Source organism: Colossoma macropomum, unplaced genomic scaffold (assembly GCF_904425465.1).
Source record: "Colossoma macropomum unplaced genomic scaffold, Colossoma_macropomum, whole genome shotgun sequence".
Taxonomy (NCBI): domain Eukaryota; kingdom Metazoa; phylum Chordata; class Actinopteri; order Characiformes; family Serrasalmidae; genus Colossoma; species Colossoma macropomum.
The window spans coordinates 24,606,237-24,623,726 of record NW_023494809.1 but is presented as its reverse complement, the minus strand read 5'-3'; the positions used below and the strand labels follow the sequence as shown (position 1 = coordinate 24,623,726).

Here is a 17,490-nt window from a genome sequence, read left to right as displayed (position 1 = left end):
TACATAATTTGAAAATACCTGTTACCCTTTACATTGTATGTAAATTTCATGATGAATGGACCAAAATAAATGACCTAAAATGACTTGGAAAAAAGTCTGGTTCTATTGACTTCCATTAAAAGTAAAGCAGGTTTTTTTTCCTTTTCCTGTAAAGTTACCATTTTGGAGATACAAGGTTTTCTTCCGACAACAGCGATATCCTTTGAATGAATGATTTTTTCAATCGATGTAGTTTTTGAGTAGAATAAACCTAGTTTCATTGCTTGTTACCACATGAAGAAATTTTTTAGGTTGAATTTTTTACAGTGTAATCTGCTGCTAACGTTAGTCTATGACTAGCACAGTATGACCTTGTCTGCAGTGGACAACCAGCAAACTATGTGATGAAGAAACTCCACACAGGCTCCTAGCTGCCACACAGCACACAGAAGATTACTGTCACCCTGTCAGACAGGACGGTGGATCAGCCAGGGTGAAATTTCTTGTCAGGAGAAAAGACTTCAGCTTCGGGGAGGGTGTGTCATCTTCTCTCACGGCTAATATGGCTCTCACAATGCTAGGAGTGTCCTAACGCCGGCCCCTCTGGCTAAGAGTCACATTTCAATTTTCATTCTCGTTTTTTTTGGGAGTTGTGAAGAGTGCGAACGAAAGCTAAAACTCGCCATCACTTTCCGTGGCTGTTTTTAAAACGGAGTGTGAAAATCTGAAGTTTTGTGAAGACAGCTAAGCCAACGCTTTACCTCAGAGGGCAGAGAGACGCGCGCGCCGGAGGATGTCCTCACCAGGTGAGCGAGCGAGTTTCTCCTGTCAGTGCTGAGGAAAACGAGACTGTTTCATTATTTCACGGCGCAAATTAAAGTGGAACTTTAATTTCCAAAAATTCTGCATAATTAAATGGTTACCCTGTCAACAAAGTCGTTCAGGGTGGTTTGGACTGAAATGCTTCGTTCCAGAGAAACTTAGTGAGTCAGAATTGTTCACAGTGGTAGTGATAGGAACCAGACGTCCACCTCTAAAATCTCCCTCAACATGAAGTTATAACATGAAATGGTTATGAATACATTTCCTGATGCCTGAGACATTGTTTTACAGTAGTTTTGTGTTAAAGTTTTGGTCGAAAACGTATTGTAATCATTTTATTTTATGGTGGAAGGATACAGGAAGAGTGTTCTAAGGCAAAATAGTCCCCAAATGAGACTTAATTTTTCATATTTGCCACTATTTTAACAAAATCAGGATTACATATAAAAACTAAGAAGACGCGTGTAGGTTCACTGGTGGTACATAAACTAGCTATGTTTGCCTTGTAGACATCAGGAGCCCTGGTTCCTATCACCACCACTGTAAAGAAATCTGAGTCTGTAAGTTTACAATGAACTATATCACGTCAAACCACTCTGAATGACTTTGTTTATATTTCAACCACTGTATTGTCCAGAAATTTAGAAAAATCAGTGGAATTCCCCTTTAAGCAAAATTGGGAAACTTTACAATTAAATGTCTCCTACAACAACAACAAACGTCTGAAGTGTGAGGACACTCCAAACACACTATCAGAGAGTGTAGCAAGTGTTTGTCACCTGGAATTAGAATTAATTCGAGCTAAAAAGGAGACTTCAGTCTTGCAAAAGCTATCAAAGTGTGTAGTGAAAACACATAACTTGTGCTTTTAATTGTGGCCTTTTCTCACTAAAATGCACACATTTACAGCAAAACCTGTATTGTACAGTTTAACAATACAACATTGCTGAACTCTCGTATGACAGTCCATCGTAATGTCAATGAGATTGTTTCCACTGAAACGTCTCGCCTTCTCAAACAGTCCTGCCACAGAATTAAAGTTCTTTCAGCTGTGTGTATTATTTGCATGTATGTAAGGATTAGGGCTGAGTCTCAAATGGCTCCCTACTCCCTACATAGTGCACTATGCAGGTCTTGTGCTCAAACAGTTGTAATATGTCTAAACAAAGAGCCATTTGGGATTCAGCCACATACGCACAATTACCTGCTGGATGTACAGGACACTGACTCAGCCTAGGTTTAAAGCCTTAAGCTTACAAAATAGACCTGGAAAAATATCTTCATAGCAAGTGAATACATCTTAAACATAAGCACTGTAGCTAATATTTCTCATTATGAAATTATTGTGAGAATATTATAAGAATATTCAACTTTTTCTAGACATTTCATTCATCATTCACTTATTTCCAGGCATGGTAAGTTGCTCTTAATGTACGGGCAGATTAGACTTCCTTCAATTATTGTTTCTTGAAACAGGCAAGATGATCTGCCAGTGCAGGAAGGTGATCTTGCTTGTTTCAAGAAATAATGTTATGAAGAAGTCTAGAATAGTCTAGGTTGAGTAATCTTATAATAATGTGACAGTCTGATAATGAGAATTAGATATATTTTCTGCATTTAAGATGCCTTTGACTGGCAAGAAAACACCTGCTGAAAAATAGGCACATAAAAAATTTACACTTTTGATAAACTGATTTCAGTTTTATTAGTTTTAAATCATAGATAGATAGATAGATAAAAAAAATTACAGCTTGAAAATATAACTGATTATGGTACTGAAGATGTACCCTTAACAGTACCACCCCAGTGACAGTTTAATCCCCTTTTTCTGAGCGTCTATAGTGGCTTTACAATGTGATGTGCCTCCTTCTTTATCTTCTAGCACTGTTTGCACACCAAAAGTCATCCGATCCTTTTTTCTTAAATAATTGTTAAATGGGAAAAATTAGCTAAGACCTGGAAAAATATCATCATAGCAAGTGAATGCATCTTAAACGTAAGCACTGTAGCTAATATTATTATGAAATTGTTATGAGAATATTATAACAATTTTTTACTTTTTCTAGACATTTAATTTGTCATTTGTTTATTTCCAGGCATTTTAAGTTGATTCCACCGCACGGGCAGATTTGACTTCCTTCAAACATTATTTCTTGAAGCAAGCAAGATTATCTGCCAGTGCAGGAAGATGATATTGCTTGTTTCGAGAAATAATGTCATGAAGGAAGTCAAATCACTTCACTTGATAAAATCAAATAGTCTAGAATAGTGTAGGTTGAGTAATCTTATAATGATCCATCATTATAAGATTATAAGATTACTTATAATCTTATAATGATGATTCTCTGCGCTTAAGATGTTACTGAATACTGAAAGAACACCTGCAGAGATATACACACATAAGGAATTCACACTTTTGATAAAATGATTTCAGTTTCATCAGTTTTAAATCATGGATGGATGGATGGATGGATGGATATATATATATATATATATATATATATAGATAGATAGATAGATAGATAGATAGTGTTATAGAAGTACTGACCATATTCTCAGAAAGGTATACCATGAAATAATTTATAATGATAACAATCAGATAGATAGATAGATAGATAGATAGATAGATAGATAGATAATCAAGCATGAATGTATGAATTAAGGATGAGTGATATGGTAGAAATATGATGTCACAATACCTGAAGACATTTTCAAGTCACACAATACGTATCATGACATGTAGTTTTTCTAATGTTTGTAAACAAGTTGGATCTGACCAAATGCCCCAGCAAACCTGCAGTGTCACATTTTAAAAAGCCATGTAAAACTTTATTTACTTAAGCCTTTACAAAAATAGGAACCAGAGGAAAGTTTGTTTTTAATCAGACGATGGCATCCAACCAGCTACTTGTAACCATACAGGTTATGCAGTTGTTGTCTGTGTTGTTGTTTGCAGGCTGTCTAAAACTGGTCTTTCTTTTTTAAGGTACACACCATTGTTGATTGTTATAGAAGTACTGACCATACCTGTTCTCAGAAAGGTATCCCATGACAGAATTTATAATGATAAGGATCACAAATCATCATATCGCCCACATCTAAAATGAAGTATTGAATTCCAGTGCTATATGCCATCACGTTCTCATGGCTGAATCTGTGATTCAGAATGCTAGCATGCCCGAATACAGTCAGATACTCTGAGAACAGGAGATGCATTCTGGAGGGGACAGTGTCACACGGCGGGTCAGATTGTTCCCTAGGCTCGAACTGGAATGCCTCTTGTTTTTCTTGGCCTTCATTTACTCGTACGTGACAGGCGATTAAGTATCTGAATAATCCTGGCGTACCAGTTCAGCATTTGTCAGTGACCCTGTGATTCACAAAAAAACAAAAAAACTGAAGAAGATTATAAGCATTCTCAGGTCCTGTCCAACCTGCTCGCATTCCAAAAATAACTATTACACACACACACACCTCTTTGAATCAATTCAACCTTCGTTGACGTGTTCAAAAACAGCATTCAGGCCATATTCAAATGAACAGGATGATCTTTGCCTGGTGCACGAAGGTAAGATCGAAATTCAACCTGAACACTTTACATTCACATGTCTCGGGTGTCTCATAGCAGCAGTAGGTGTATATGTTGATGTGCACTGTCAGATAAAAGGTTCTGTGCAGGTACATTTGTCTTCAAGGTACAAACAATGTAAATGTTCCCTCAAAGGTGCAACAGTGGCTTTAAAGTCCAACTGTACCTTAAAAAAGGTTTTTCCAAAGGGATATTTGCATATTTATACCTTTTTTTATAACCTAATGTTTTAAAACAGAACAATAAAATAAAAAGCTTGGGGACAAGACAGTGTGTGTGGAGTCAGTGCAGCTTAAAAAATATAACTGATTATGGTACTGAAGATGCACCCTTGGTGGTACCACCCCACACTCTCAGAAATAAAGGTACTAAACTATCACTGGAGCAGTCCCCCTCCTCTCACTGGGGTGGTACCCTCAAGGGCACATCTCAGTACCTTTAGTCAGGGAACATAATCGTACCATAATCCATTGACATTATATTTTCTAAGCTGTACTGACTCCACACACCCTGCCTCGTCTCCAGGCTTTTTATTTTATTGCTCTGTTTTAAAACATTAGGTTATGAAAAGATACAAATATTTACTTTTCACCTAAAAAAAACTTACTTAAGTTACACAGTTGGACCTTAAAACCACTGTTGTACCTTTGAGGGAACATTTACATCGTTTGTACCTTGATGAACGAAAAGTGTACCTGCACAGAACCTTTATTTCTAACACTGACAGGAGGGGTACCACCCCAGTGACCAGTTAGTGCCTTTTTTTCTGAGAGTGTTCAGTGGCATTACAACGTGATGTGCCTCTTTCTTTGTCTTCTAGCACTGTTTGCACATCAAAAGAAATGTTTGTTAAATGTGAACCTCAATGAATATGTACAACATTTCCGCATAATTTAATGATTAAGATGTAAACAAAAATCATTCAGAGTGGTTTAGTGTGAAATGCACCATTCTGTAGAGCCGTCAAGCACCATCAAGCAGGGGACCAAGGGGGGCCACAGCCAACCTAATACAATCCTTGGCCCCCCCAGTGGCCCCCTCAGCAAGCTTTATATGCACAATATGCTTCTGTCTGATATATTAGGAAGCCGGGCTGTCAACGAATATTCTAAATTCAGTTGTATGGAATTGTAAAAAAAAGCAGACATTCGATTGTGAAAATTAATATTCAGTTAAAAAAAAAGCAGCTGTCTGCCTCACGAGTTCTCATATGTGCCTGGGCTACTGCACTGAATGCACTGCATGACGGACAGAAGCCACACAACATCACTTTCATGATTGAAATATCATGAAATACAGTGAATAATTCAACAGCAACCATGTGGTAATGATGGAGGAGAGTTCAGAACCCAACTCTGACGCAGAGAGAGTGATCTGCACTCCGAGGGATCTACAAGTCCCCTTTTGGAAATACTTCAGAGCAGAACTTAAAGATCAGTAGACGGCAAAATTGTGGAACCGTGAGATAAAGTTGTATGTAAGCTATGTAAGCTACAGTTAGCCTACCATTCCAGCACTGGCAACCTGAGGGCACATCTCGAAAAATATGCACCCAAAGGCCTCCAATTCAGTTCTTCCTCAAATTAACATTCCCTCTGATTAATCTTGGTCACAGGCACACGCGGCACTGAAACAAAGGAGAGCGAAATGGGTGAAAAAGTCTTACGCCTCAATTTAATAATCCAGTCAGCGGCAAAGCGAAGACTTAAACCTTTCTTGAACCGTTTTTACTTTCTGTAGTTGCAGTGTTGTTTGGTGCTGATTTTTTCTCAGAATACACACTCCTGGGGACTTGATTCGTGAAGGGGAATGTAAATTTGAGGGGGAACTGAATCTGATGCAACACTCCTTTTATGTTTGTTTTGCCCTCTTGTGGACATAATGCACAAAAATAAATATCTGAATGGTTCTAGCATACGTGTTTTTCAAAAGGAACATCAATTGAACATCATTTTTGGCCAGTTTAGACAGCCCTAATGCATATCAGACAATTAGTAACATTAACTGTACAATAAGGAACCAAAGTATATCAGTATGTAATTCCACAATTCTTGGATTGGCATAGTTTTTAACTAGCCTACATCCTACAACAGCATAGTAGAATTCCTGAAATTCATTTATGGCTTTTGGTTTTGGTGGGCCACCCCGAGAATTTCAGTGGCCACCCCAAGATTTTCTGGCCACCCTTATGAAAAATGTCTGGGGGTGCCACTGAGTTGTGACGATAGAAACCAGACATTCAAAGCGTTTGTGCCTCTGAAAGCTCCCTCGCAGAAAGCTATTACATGAAATGGTTACTTTTACGTGGTTGGATGCCCAAGACATTATTTTGTAGTAGTTTTTATGGTAATATGGTATATTTTAACATATGCATGGTGGAGAGGGACCTGCAGGGTGTTGTAAGGCAAAATATCGCAGAAATAAACATTTTTTCAGATTTACCGCTGTTTTATCATCATCACCATTGCCTATATAAGCTCAAACAACATGGATAGGTTCACTGTTTCTTTCGGATAATAAATAAAGTGGCTATATTTTCATTGTAGACATCACGACCGCTTGAGTCAGTAAGTTAGCTTCTCCACAACACATCGTTCCACATCAGACCTGTCTGAATGATTTTGTTAACATCTCAATTCCTGAATTATGCGAAAACATTTTAAAAGTTTAGAAGATGCAATATGATCAAGTGACATTTTCTTCATTTTTGACGGTGGGTATCATGCCCTGATGCAGTGAAAAAAAAATTGGCTTGATTTAGACACAGTGATGAATTTAGCTGCATTAAATGACTCAAAACACAGTAAGTAATTGTTTGTTTATTGGGCTGTTAGGCTAAGAGAAGTCATTCTTTAGTCATACGACAGTGAATTGCTCCTTTCATATGCTGTAACAAACTGTCAGCCTTTATTCATTTCTTTTCATGTTTGTGTTCTGAGACTGAGGTGCCAAGGTGCACTTTGTGTGCTTAAAAGTTGCCATATACAGTACTGTGCAATAGTCACAGAACTGGCAACCTTCATTTATTTTATTTCCAGTATAAAACAGCCAATAAGTAACTAATTTTTCAGCAGCTGTAAAAAGAAAAACAGGAAAACAGAATTACAGAAGCCTCAACAATTAAATATAATGTTATATAATATAAAATTATGCTATTTAGAGAGTCCACCCTTCACAATATTACAGCTTCCATTCTTTTCGGACTTGCTTTCTGTTAATCTGTAGGGATATTTTTCCACATCTCCAAAGTTCAGTCTTAGAAGTTGGTTGCATTTTCTGCTTCATATTAAATTCTGTAGAGGCTTGACCATAGAGTGGTCAGTCCGTTGTTCAAGGGCTTCTTAACAGCTGCACATCCTTTCAGACCCATAGCGCTGAGTCGTCTTCTCACAGTGGAAGAATGGACAGAAACACCTGTGGATGTTTTCAGATCTGAAGCCGCTTGATTTTCTCCTCTCTCTCAAAGATGAAAGTACTGTTTATCTGATGGGGGCAGTTTTGGTGGGCTACCAGGTGTTGCAGATGGTTGTTATGAGGTCCATTTTTTCTTGAACTTTTATTCATTTTTTGAACTTCAGTTTTGGAAACGCCTGTTTTTTTCACTCATTTTCTTTTGACATGAACAATGAACAACTTTACCTAATAGATGTTTTGAAGTGTCTGACTTTTGCACAGTAGTATATATTTTAGAATGTATACATTGAAAGTCTCTTCATCCTGCTGTCATATTAACTTAGCAACCAAAGGCCACGTGCACCCAACTGCACCACAAATGGCCAACAAAGTGAAGGCCATGTGCAACTTGATTAGTATAGCAAAGCTCTGACCACATATTTGTTTATTCCCCTGGCTACGTTAGCATTTTGCACCTGATCGCGTTACATAAGATATTTGTATCACAAGGTATTGCACTTCCCTAAAGTAACTTCCTGTAAAACTAGATGGCTAATATATTTGTGACAAAGACTGACTCTTGATACCTGTTCCATTAAAAATGTAACAAAAGTAAAACTTGTCACTTAATCCTCTGTCACAGAGCATTGTCCAGAGGCATTCATAGCAAATACCTAAAGCCCTGAGAGAACAAAAAGAAACAAGAGAATGAAAGCAGTACCTCCAATACAGGACGGCATCGTGATGGAAAGTGCTTCTGGCCATTTCTGGGAGATGTTTGTCACACTACAGAGTGCTTTTTTCAAACATGGTACAGAACTGCACCTTTATACAAAATGGCAGTTCACCCAAGCAACCATAAGATTTCACTCCGATGTCCCCAGAGATGCCTCTTTCAAGCAAGACCAGTGGACCCGATTTAAAGGCTTGTGCACTATTCAAAATAAAGGCTCATGGCTTGAACATACAGTTCTGAGAAAAAAAAACTTTAATTATTATAGAACCTTTACATTATATGGAAATACTATAAAACAAAAAACAGCTAATTTACAGTAAGCATTCTAGTTCTTTAGGGAACCAAAATAAGCTTGAAAACACTTTTTGTAGCCGACACTTGTTTGCAAACAATTTTCGCCCACTCTTACTTGCAGAACGCTTTTAGTTCTGCAATGTTCTTGAACCGTCTTGCATGCACTGCATGTTTAAGATCATCCCACAAATTTTCAATGATGTTCAGGTCAGGGGACTGTGAGGGCCATTCCAAAGCTTCAGCTTGCATTTGTTGAAGCAGTTTCTGGGGGATTTTGAGATGTTTTATCACTATCCTGTTGTAGAAGCCTGCCTCTTGTCTGCCTCAGTTTCCTGACTGTATCACATTTGCTCCCAGAATTTGCTGATATTTATTAGAATCCATTCTTCCATGTACTTGTGCTGTGTTTCCTGAGTCTCTGGCTCCCACATAACCTCAAAGCATAACAGTCGACAAGGTGTTCTTTTCATCAAATGCTGTTCAGTTTGTTCTCCAAACATACCTGTGTGCTGTGTGCGTGTGTGTGCTCTATTGTACGCTGGCACAATATGGCTGCTGCTTTATATCGGGTTTTTCATTTGGTTGAGGAGTTTGCCATCATATCCACCGAGATCGCGGCCTAGAGCGATTTGCCATCCGTGGCTCAGAGGCTTCTTGGGCTGGCTGATTGGGTGACGCTACATCACACTTATGATGCAGCCTGGACCGTCCGCTTGAGTGATGCTGTATTGTCGGTATGAGGCTTTCTGAACCTTGGATTGGTAGTGTTCAGCTGTATGAGCAGCGCTACGCCGCAGCTACAATGCCTCTCGGGCTGGCTGCCAAAACAACGCTACATCGTAGCTACGTTGCTGCCTGGGCTGGCCACTTGGGTGATGCTGCATTGCAGCTATGAGGCTGCCTGGACTGGTTAGTGGCTGCAGGAAAATGCTACACCTATTGTGGCTATGGACATTTTTGGCTTTCGAGGCTTCCTGGGCTGGCCTCCTCTGTGATGCACCGTGGTGTGAGACTTTCCCCCGTAGCTAAGGACCCATTCCAGGCTAGCAAATGACTCTATACCATGGTCAGTGGAATTCCCCCTAGCTGTGGGAGCTGTGTGTGTGTGAGTGTGTGTTCTGTGTTGTTTTATATATATATATATATATATATATAAATATAAAAGTGATGATGATGAGTGATGATACCCTTGGTTGTGTCTCAAGAGCTTTTGTATTTTTATTTAATGAGTTTGGTGATTTTCTAGATCTTGCCTTGACTTCCATTATTAAACATTATTGGTTCATATTATTTTTCCTTGCACACTTCTGCACGGTGATGTAATCATAAGACGATTTAGAGGTGAGCAAAAGTAACTATACTTTGATCAAAGATAGACTTTTCTCTTAAATTGTATAATAATATGTATTGTGCTTAATGTGATGAGCAACAAAGTCAACTAAATTATGCAACTAATCAAGCTAAAAATAGGTCAATGTTGATTTTAGTTTAGATACTTGAGTGACAAAATTGGTCGAAATGCACATCCCTATATCCAGCCCCAATTTAGAATTACAAATAACTGCAAAAGTAAGATTTACTTTGCTCTCTTTCAGAAGGATGCCTCGAAAACACAGGGACCACCTGGCTGAGCGAGAGAGGAAGTCCAAACATCACTTCCTACATGCTCTCTACTTATGGATGTTCCTACCTCTTGTTCCTCAAGGTATGAGCACAAAGTTGTAGAGTCAATGTGGTGAGACATGCAAATGTACATGTTGGTGACTACGCGACCAGCAAAGCCACAGAGCTGAAGGCACAGTGGAAAATAGCTTTCAACAGGATACAGAAATTAAGGGGGAAATTATGTTTGCCTAGAAATTGTCCATCTGTCCACCCTGGATAGTTCTCAACTTGTGTCTCTCATAACTGAGATCCATTGGAGTCAAGTTCAATGAACAAGATCAAAACGAGATCAAAACACATAACCTGAACACTTCGTTTTCAGTTTTGAAGTAACGTATAGCAGCACATGTGTAGAATACACAGTGGCATTAAAAAGTTACACACCTCTTTCTTTCTATTCTAGTATATATCCTGGATGTTCTAACACGGAACGTTATCAGATCCTCAATCAGAACCTGTTATCTGCTCAATAGTATATCAGTGAATTTCAAAAACTATGGGTCCCATATCGTCTCTTTTTATCCTCTGAGGTCCCCTAATAATGTTTAATGTATTAAAACCTTTACAAACAGTCTTAATTATTTTTTAAATTACCATTTTCATACCTTTCCCCATCGCTTAGAATTAAACAGGCTATTTACTGTGTCTTTGAGGCTGATATATGAAACAATGTCTGTTCTGACTAGCTGCCCTAATAGAAGAAGCAGTCTATGCTAAAACATTCAACTGCACTACTACTTCACTATGAATGGGTGGGGCTAAACTGCTATAATCTGAATATATGAGTTTTGGTGAAATCACAAAATCAGTGAATTCACAGTAGTCCTGTTTGCAGGTTAAGGGAAATTCTTCAAAACATCTGCTTAATTCTTACATTGACGTGTAACAAAGTCATTCAGAGTGGTTTCATGTGAAAAGGTGCCTTATAGAGAACCTTACCGACGAGTATTTCTTTACAGTGGTGAAAGGAACCAGGGTTTGTGACATCTACAACGCAAATATTGCCATTTTGTTTACTAGTCGAAATCTGCCTTTTGAGTTTTTATGCATGGATCTCTCCTCCATAAATGAGTGTGTTTACATGCACTTAATACTGCTAACTGCAGAAAATCAGATTTTGTCAGTAATCCGATCAACATGTATATGCGCTTGAGTAATCAGATAATGAGGAAACTCCAGGTCTACATGATTAATTGGATTTTTGCTTTGAAACCGGTCAATAAACTCACAGAAGAAGACGTGACGTAAACATAAGGTAAAACTTCATGTGGCTTTTTTTTTAAAAAAAAACATTACACCACTTTACCTGCAAATATGAACTGAAAATTTAAATCCTTAATTTCATCAAGGACCTAGTTGGTTTCAGCGTCACTCCAAAAGTGTTTTGCTGTGATAAATACTGCTTGCTTATTTCCGGTGCCGCGGTCTGTTTTCACACATGCACAGACTGAGAAATCTGAAAGAAATCAGAGTAAGAGTTTACATGCACTGAGAAATCTGATTACTGAGCTAAAGTCCAGCTCTCTTTATTGGATTTGTTAATCGGATTTCTAGACCTTACTCCAATCTAAGAAATTAGAGTATGCTGTTTACCATTTGAATAAACAGATAACTGCAGAAATCCAATGATCTAATTATTGAGTGCATGTAAACATACATACTACATTAAAGTCATTTCAAAAAAGCAAAGATAATGTGGTTTTCTATGATATAGACCCTTTAATACTTACCAAAAATGTAATAGAAGGAAAAAGCATCTGCACTAAAGCCCTAAATGATTACATTTTCTTCATTACTGACAGGACGGCCGATGTGCCCTGATGGGCTAAATATAAATAAGACTTCATTTGATTTAGGCGTGATGATTCATTAACTAGATCAGGGCCATTATATTTAAAACATCTAAGACCAAGACACGGACTCAGGTGTGATTTGTTTCCATAGCGACAAGGCCTCTGAAAAATCTTTGCTCTTTAATAGGTCTCAGCTTTCCACAGTGCTTCGAATGAATGGCAGTGTGGTGTAAAGAGGAGATGGATAAAGAGTAGAAAGCCAGATTGAAGGCCAGAGCTCAGCGAGCTGGAGTTTGGCTCAGAAGCGTACCTGGAGACAAACACTAATGCTCCGTGTGATGTGCTAATCCCACTAAAGAAGCATTGGCTTAATTGCTCTGGCAGCACTCTCCATGCAAGTCAATAAAGCACCTTTAAGCTGTAAATTGAATGAGAGAAAGTGCAGGAGTGAATAGACTCTGTACATTAGCGAGAGGTAAAGGGTTGGAAGAGGAAAGTGGGGACAGCAGAATGCGAAGGGCTCAAAGGCCACAATCAAGGATCACTGCAGGCTAGTTTTCCTACACCTAGGTCACGGTGGTGGGTGATCTTGAGACAACAAATGAATAGTCTCAGTCTTAGCTCAGACTTGGCTACTACAAAGCCTAGGCCTTGACTCAGACTCAGTGTCTCCCAATGTCTGTCTTGATCCGTTCTTGCCTCTATAATTATCTTGACCATAATGTTAGTGGTGGGTAGCAACCAGTAGTGGTGTAACAATACACATATTTTCAAGTTAGATGATTCTGAGGTCAAGATTTGATTCAATTTTTGATATTTTATATGTTAAAATTGTATTGATTTTGCAGAACCTTTTGAACTTTTTGAATGCCTGCCACACAACCTTGGTTACTTCAGGCAAAAAGAGCATGGGTGAACGTAAAGCCCATCTGTCAAACACAAGGCCTGCCAGCCACGTCAGGCACGAGACACAGTCCTGTTTGGCCCACAGAATTAGTCCCCAGTATGCACTGCATTATAGTGCGTGTTCTGACCCCCTTCCCCCAACAGCATGGGCCATCTATGGGCCAGTGGTTACACAAAAAGAAAAGATGCCTGGTGTCTAGTTCAAGCAAATAGGCAGTTTAAAAAAACCTAAAACAATTTATTTTCATTTGGAATTATTTTTGAATAAGTGTTCAGTGCCTATTTTGCTGTCGCAGTTTTGGCATATTTTGAATAAACAATGGCCGGTCGGGTCATTGCAAAATGTTAAGTAAAACTGAAATAAAAACACAGCTGGCCCACAGATTTGCTGAAATTTTTTAATATGGCCCTTTTGGTGGTTGAGTTTGACACCCTTTATGTATAGCATAAGCCCCACCCACTTTACTCAGATAGGATGTATCCAGATGCCTAGTTTTGAACACTGATTGCAGATTTCATGACAGATGCTAAATAAGAGACCCTCGGAACAGACCACGGGGCGAATCGGGGAAAGACTTTCAACGTTTTTTCATACTCAATTCCAATAATTCATAATCGACTGTATTTGTTCAGAAAATTGATGCTGTCAGAATCATATTAAAAGATTAAAAGGTTTTAAATGATATTTTCTTGAAAATAATTACCTGTCATCAGGAGATCACAAATTCGTTCCTTCTGATGCCGCAGACATATGTGGCTGGCATTCCAAGACAGCATAGTTGGCCTTGTTCTCTCTGCGTGGGTAAGGTGGCCCTCCATCTCCCACATCACTTAGCGCAGCGCTAGCCGGCGGGAGCGTGTGTTAGCTGATGATTGCCTGTTAGAGTCTGTTTGTGTCCTCCAAGCGTGTTGAGCTGTCCAGTGGCGTTGCATCAGCATCACTTTGAAAAGATATGGTGGCTGCTCCATTTGTCTCATGCTAGTCTTCACCCTGCCAGCTTGGTAGCACTGCATGATAGAGGAAGACACATTTATTGCACCCTGGAAGATCAGATCATGTAATGCAGATTCCCTGTTAGTATGCTCAAAGCTAATCCTGAGGGCATGTGATGTTTTGGCTGTTCTTGATTGGGGCTTCTGTGAAGTCTGAGGAGCAAGCCTCCCCTGACCCAGTGCAGCTTTCAAGATAGCCAACATATTCTCTAGAATAAACAGCCTGTAATCAGTTTGGTATTTTCACAAGGAAGACCGCTAACTCTAGATTTAGCTCACAATTCCTCTGATTCATCTGATTCATAATTCTATTCAGGGGAATGGCCAGATGAATTGAGATACTGTCGGTCAGGTGTGTTTGTGGCATCTGTGGAGGGAGAGAGAGAGAGAGAGAGAGAGAGAGAGAGATTTTCCTGGCACAGGACAAAGGCTGAGCTAGAGAGTCTTTTGATCCTCGGTGAGCGTGGTGGCTAAGTCCAGCATGCCCACAGCGTTATGACATTTCCCTGCTTTAATCTCAGATTAATTAGCAGAGGCGAGTGTGTGGGCTGCTGTGGTCAGCCAAGGAGAATTAGACCATTTAGCCCCTCATCCCTCCAGGGAGCCACCAACACCACCCTGACTGCAGCTGAAAGGACAGACAGACAGGGTTACAATTAAAGAGGAGAGGCTGTGTCATTGTATGTGTGAGTGAGAAGTGAGAGGTAGTGCTTTTTTCAAGGTGGTGAGAGAAAGAGACAGAGGAAGTGAGTGAGCAAGAATGTATGTGTGTGGGTGATTGCGTGGGCAAATGCCTGGTCTCTATAATTACACAATTACACAAGTCTTGTCCAAGTAGGTCTAGGCGATAACATGATAAGTACTGAAATTGAAAGATTTAAGGGATTCTGTCCCACAATCCAGTATAGCAACAAAGACCAGAACTTTGAACAATTACAACTCCAGTCCTGTAGACGCCATGTTCACTTTTTTACTCGTGAGATGGGGAGGAAGCCTAGCCAGTGGTGTTACTTCTGGCAGGGTGTGGAGGCGTGCCCGCTGGGCCCCTAATGTCTTTACTGAACCATTCACTGGTGTAAAATAAGGTGGGGGCGGGCAGGACATGTTCCACCTCACTTTTTGAAATCTTGTTAAAGAATGTTGGGGACCTTAAGATGATGGTCACATAAGGCTGTAACACAATAACCTGTGTTAGTGATGACACATTTCTAAGAGTGACTTTTCCATAAAATCTCTCACATCATTGATACCCTCTTGTCATTAAGTATTATCTATGCTCCAAAACGTCCACATTTGGCGTGTTGTTTTCACAGAAATCTGCCAGAAATCCAGAAATGAAGCACTGACCTGTCTTCATACATCAAATTATTTGCAGCGCTTATTTACTGTTCTGTAATCATTGACTTTCCTCTTCTCACGTTTATCATTATCAAATTATTTTTCTAAAATATGCTCCCGAGTGGCGCAACTAAAGCATTGGCCCTATCATCAGGAGATCACAAGTTCGATCCCTGGTGATGCTACAGCCATCCGTAGCCGGGAGTCCAAGAGAGCACAATTGGCCTCGCTCTCTCTGGGTGGGTAGGGTGGCCCCTCCTTCTCCCCCCATCACTTAACGCGATGCTAGTCAGCGCAGGCGTCTGTTAGATGACGTAACAGATCTGGCGGTTGGCGCTTTCCTCCGAGCGCGTTCAGCTGTCCAATGACGTTGCGTGACCGGCAGTTCGACCAGATGCGGTGGAGCTTCACAGGTCTCGGAGGAAGCCTGTTTTAGCCTTCACCCTCCTAGTGTTGATAGTATTGTGTGATTGGCTACAGTGATTTAATAATATACTTCAGTCATTAAGCTACATTAGAGCAATACATTGATTTAGATTAAGCAAAGAGGAGGTAAACCAATTACATTGTCAGTTTTATTATTCAGTCGAATGGGTTCCCTTGCACTTGTGGTCATTAAGATCTTGCATGCTGCACTGAGTCTAGCCATTCACCAGTAACAGCACAAACCAGCATGATAGTCAGCATATTTAGCTTTCAGTTTGAGGAAAGCAACTTGGAACTTGAAAATGTTTTTACAATGAAAACAGTCTTTTTCTGCACAGTGGTATCAGTTCAGTTTTCATAAATAAAAGATAATGTAGAGTTTGCTGACAATGGCTATCAAACCGACCGTCACCACTGATGTGTATATGCACACAATATATATCGATAATTAGTAATATGTAATTCTAATGAAAAAATGCATTGTGATGAAATGTTGTTGCCTAGCTTTGGGCCAAAATCCCAAACATTTCTCATTTTCAGAAAGAATGTAAGTGCTCTCGGGGGGACATTTGCACCTGTTTTCGTATTGTCCCATGACGCTAGAGACGGCAGGTGTAGGCCTTACCTGCGGGAGCATTCCAGAAGTCTTGCACAAACAGAACACTTATACACATACATGCAAGCAGTTTTGCGCTCATCTGCTGCCACTTCAGCCTGTCAGTCATGGCTGAGTTACAGTATGCGCATGCAGAGGCCAAATCTGGGCTGGCCTGTTTTGGATTTGGCAAGGTATCACACATGGTTATGAAACAACACAGACATAAGCTAACTGCGCAAGCAGAGCTACAGAGAATTTGATAAGAATGTCGTTCAAACTGGCTGATGTGGTTTCCCATAAATTTACAGATGAAACAGGCCGCGGCTGCTCTTGCAGTCTATATTACAGTGAAGGGGTATACACTTTGTCTGTACAACACAGTCTGAATAATCTCATGTTTTTCAACCTAATTCACTACATCTCTAGCGTAAAGTGACCACACTGTTCTTAGTGAACCCAAAACACACTTTTGATAAAACCCATTGGGGCAGATGCTAAAGCTAGCTCCATTTTAATTATTCAAATTTAGTTTTTACTTCATTTTATAGGTTTAATTCCATTCTCTTGTGTTGGTTCAGCCCCTGTGCTGCTTTGCTGTTAATCACACCTCTCACCTTTGAGCTTTAGCATTAGATTTAGACTGAAATGATCTTAAAAAGAGAGGATTAGAGCTTAACAAACTTAAGTTTCTTTGCTGATAGATGGTGGACGCACTAGTAAGTTCTTTTGCAGTTTTGTATTTTATGAGGTATTATTTAATTGAAATAATGCTACTTTTACTTAAGTATAGGTTTTGGTTCCTCTACCCACTTCTGGTGGATGACAGAAAATGCTTTCGTGTTCCGTGGTGAGGCAACCTGTTAGCGGCCTTGCTAGCACAGGAAAGATGCGAAGCCTTTTGGGCAGACGCTGAAGCAAGTTCCATTTTAGTTATTCATATTTACTTCTTAATTCATTT

The 17,490-nt window shown here is 39.6% G+C and overlaps 1 protein-coding gene across 1 annotated transcript in view; it reads left to right on the top strand.

Moving 5' to 3' along the window:
• Positions 1–611: 611 nt before the first annotated feature.
• LOC118798558 (mucin-5AC-like) overlaps positions 612–17,490 on the top strand; it is a 44,231-nt gene continuing 27,352 nt past the window's right edge. Inside the window, exons 1-2 of the mRNA XM_036557938.1 lie at positions 612–785; positions 10,412–10,518. Of these exons, the coding sequence (XP_036413831.1) occupies positions 10,413–10,518 (106 nt within the window). The 5' untranslated portion in view covers positions 612–785; position 10,412. The remainder of the gene's footprint in view (positions 786–10,411; positions 10,519–17,490) is intronic.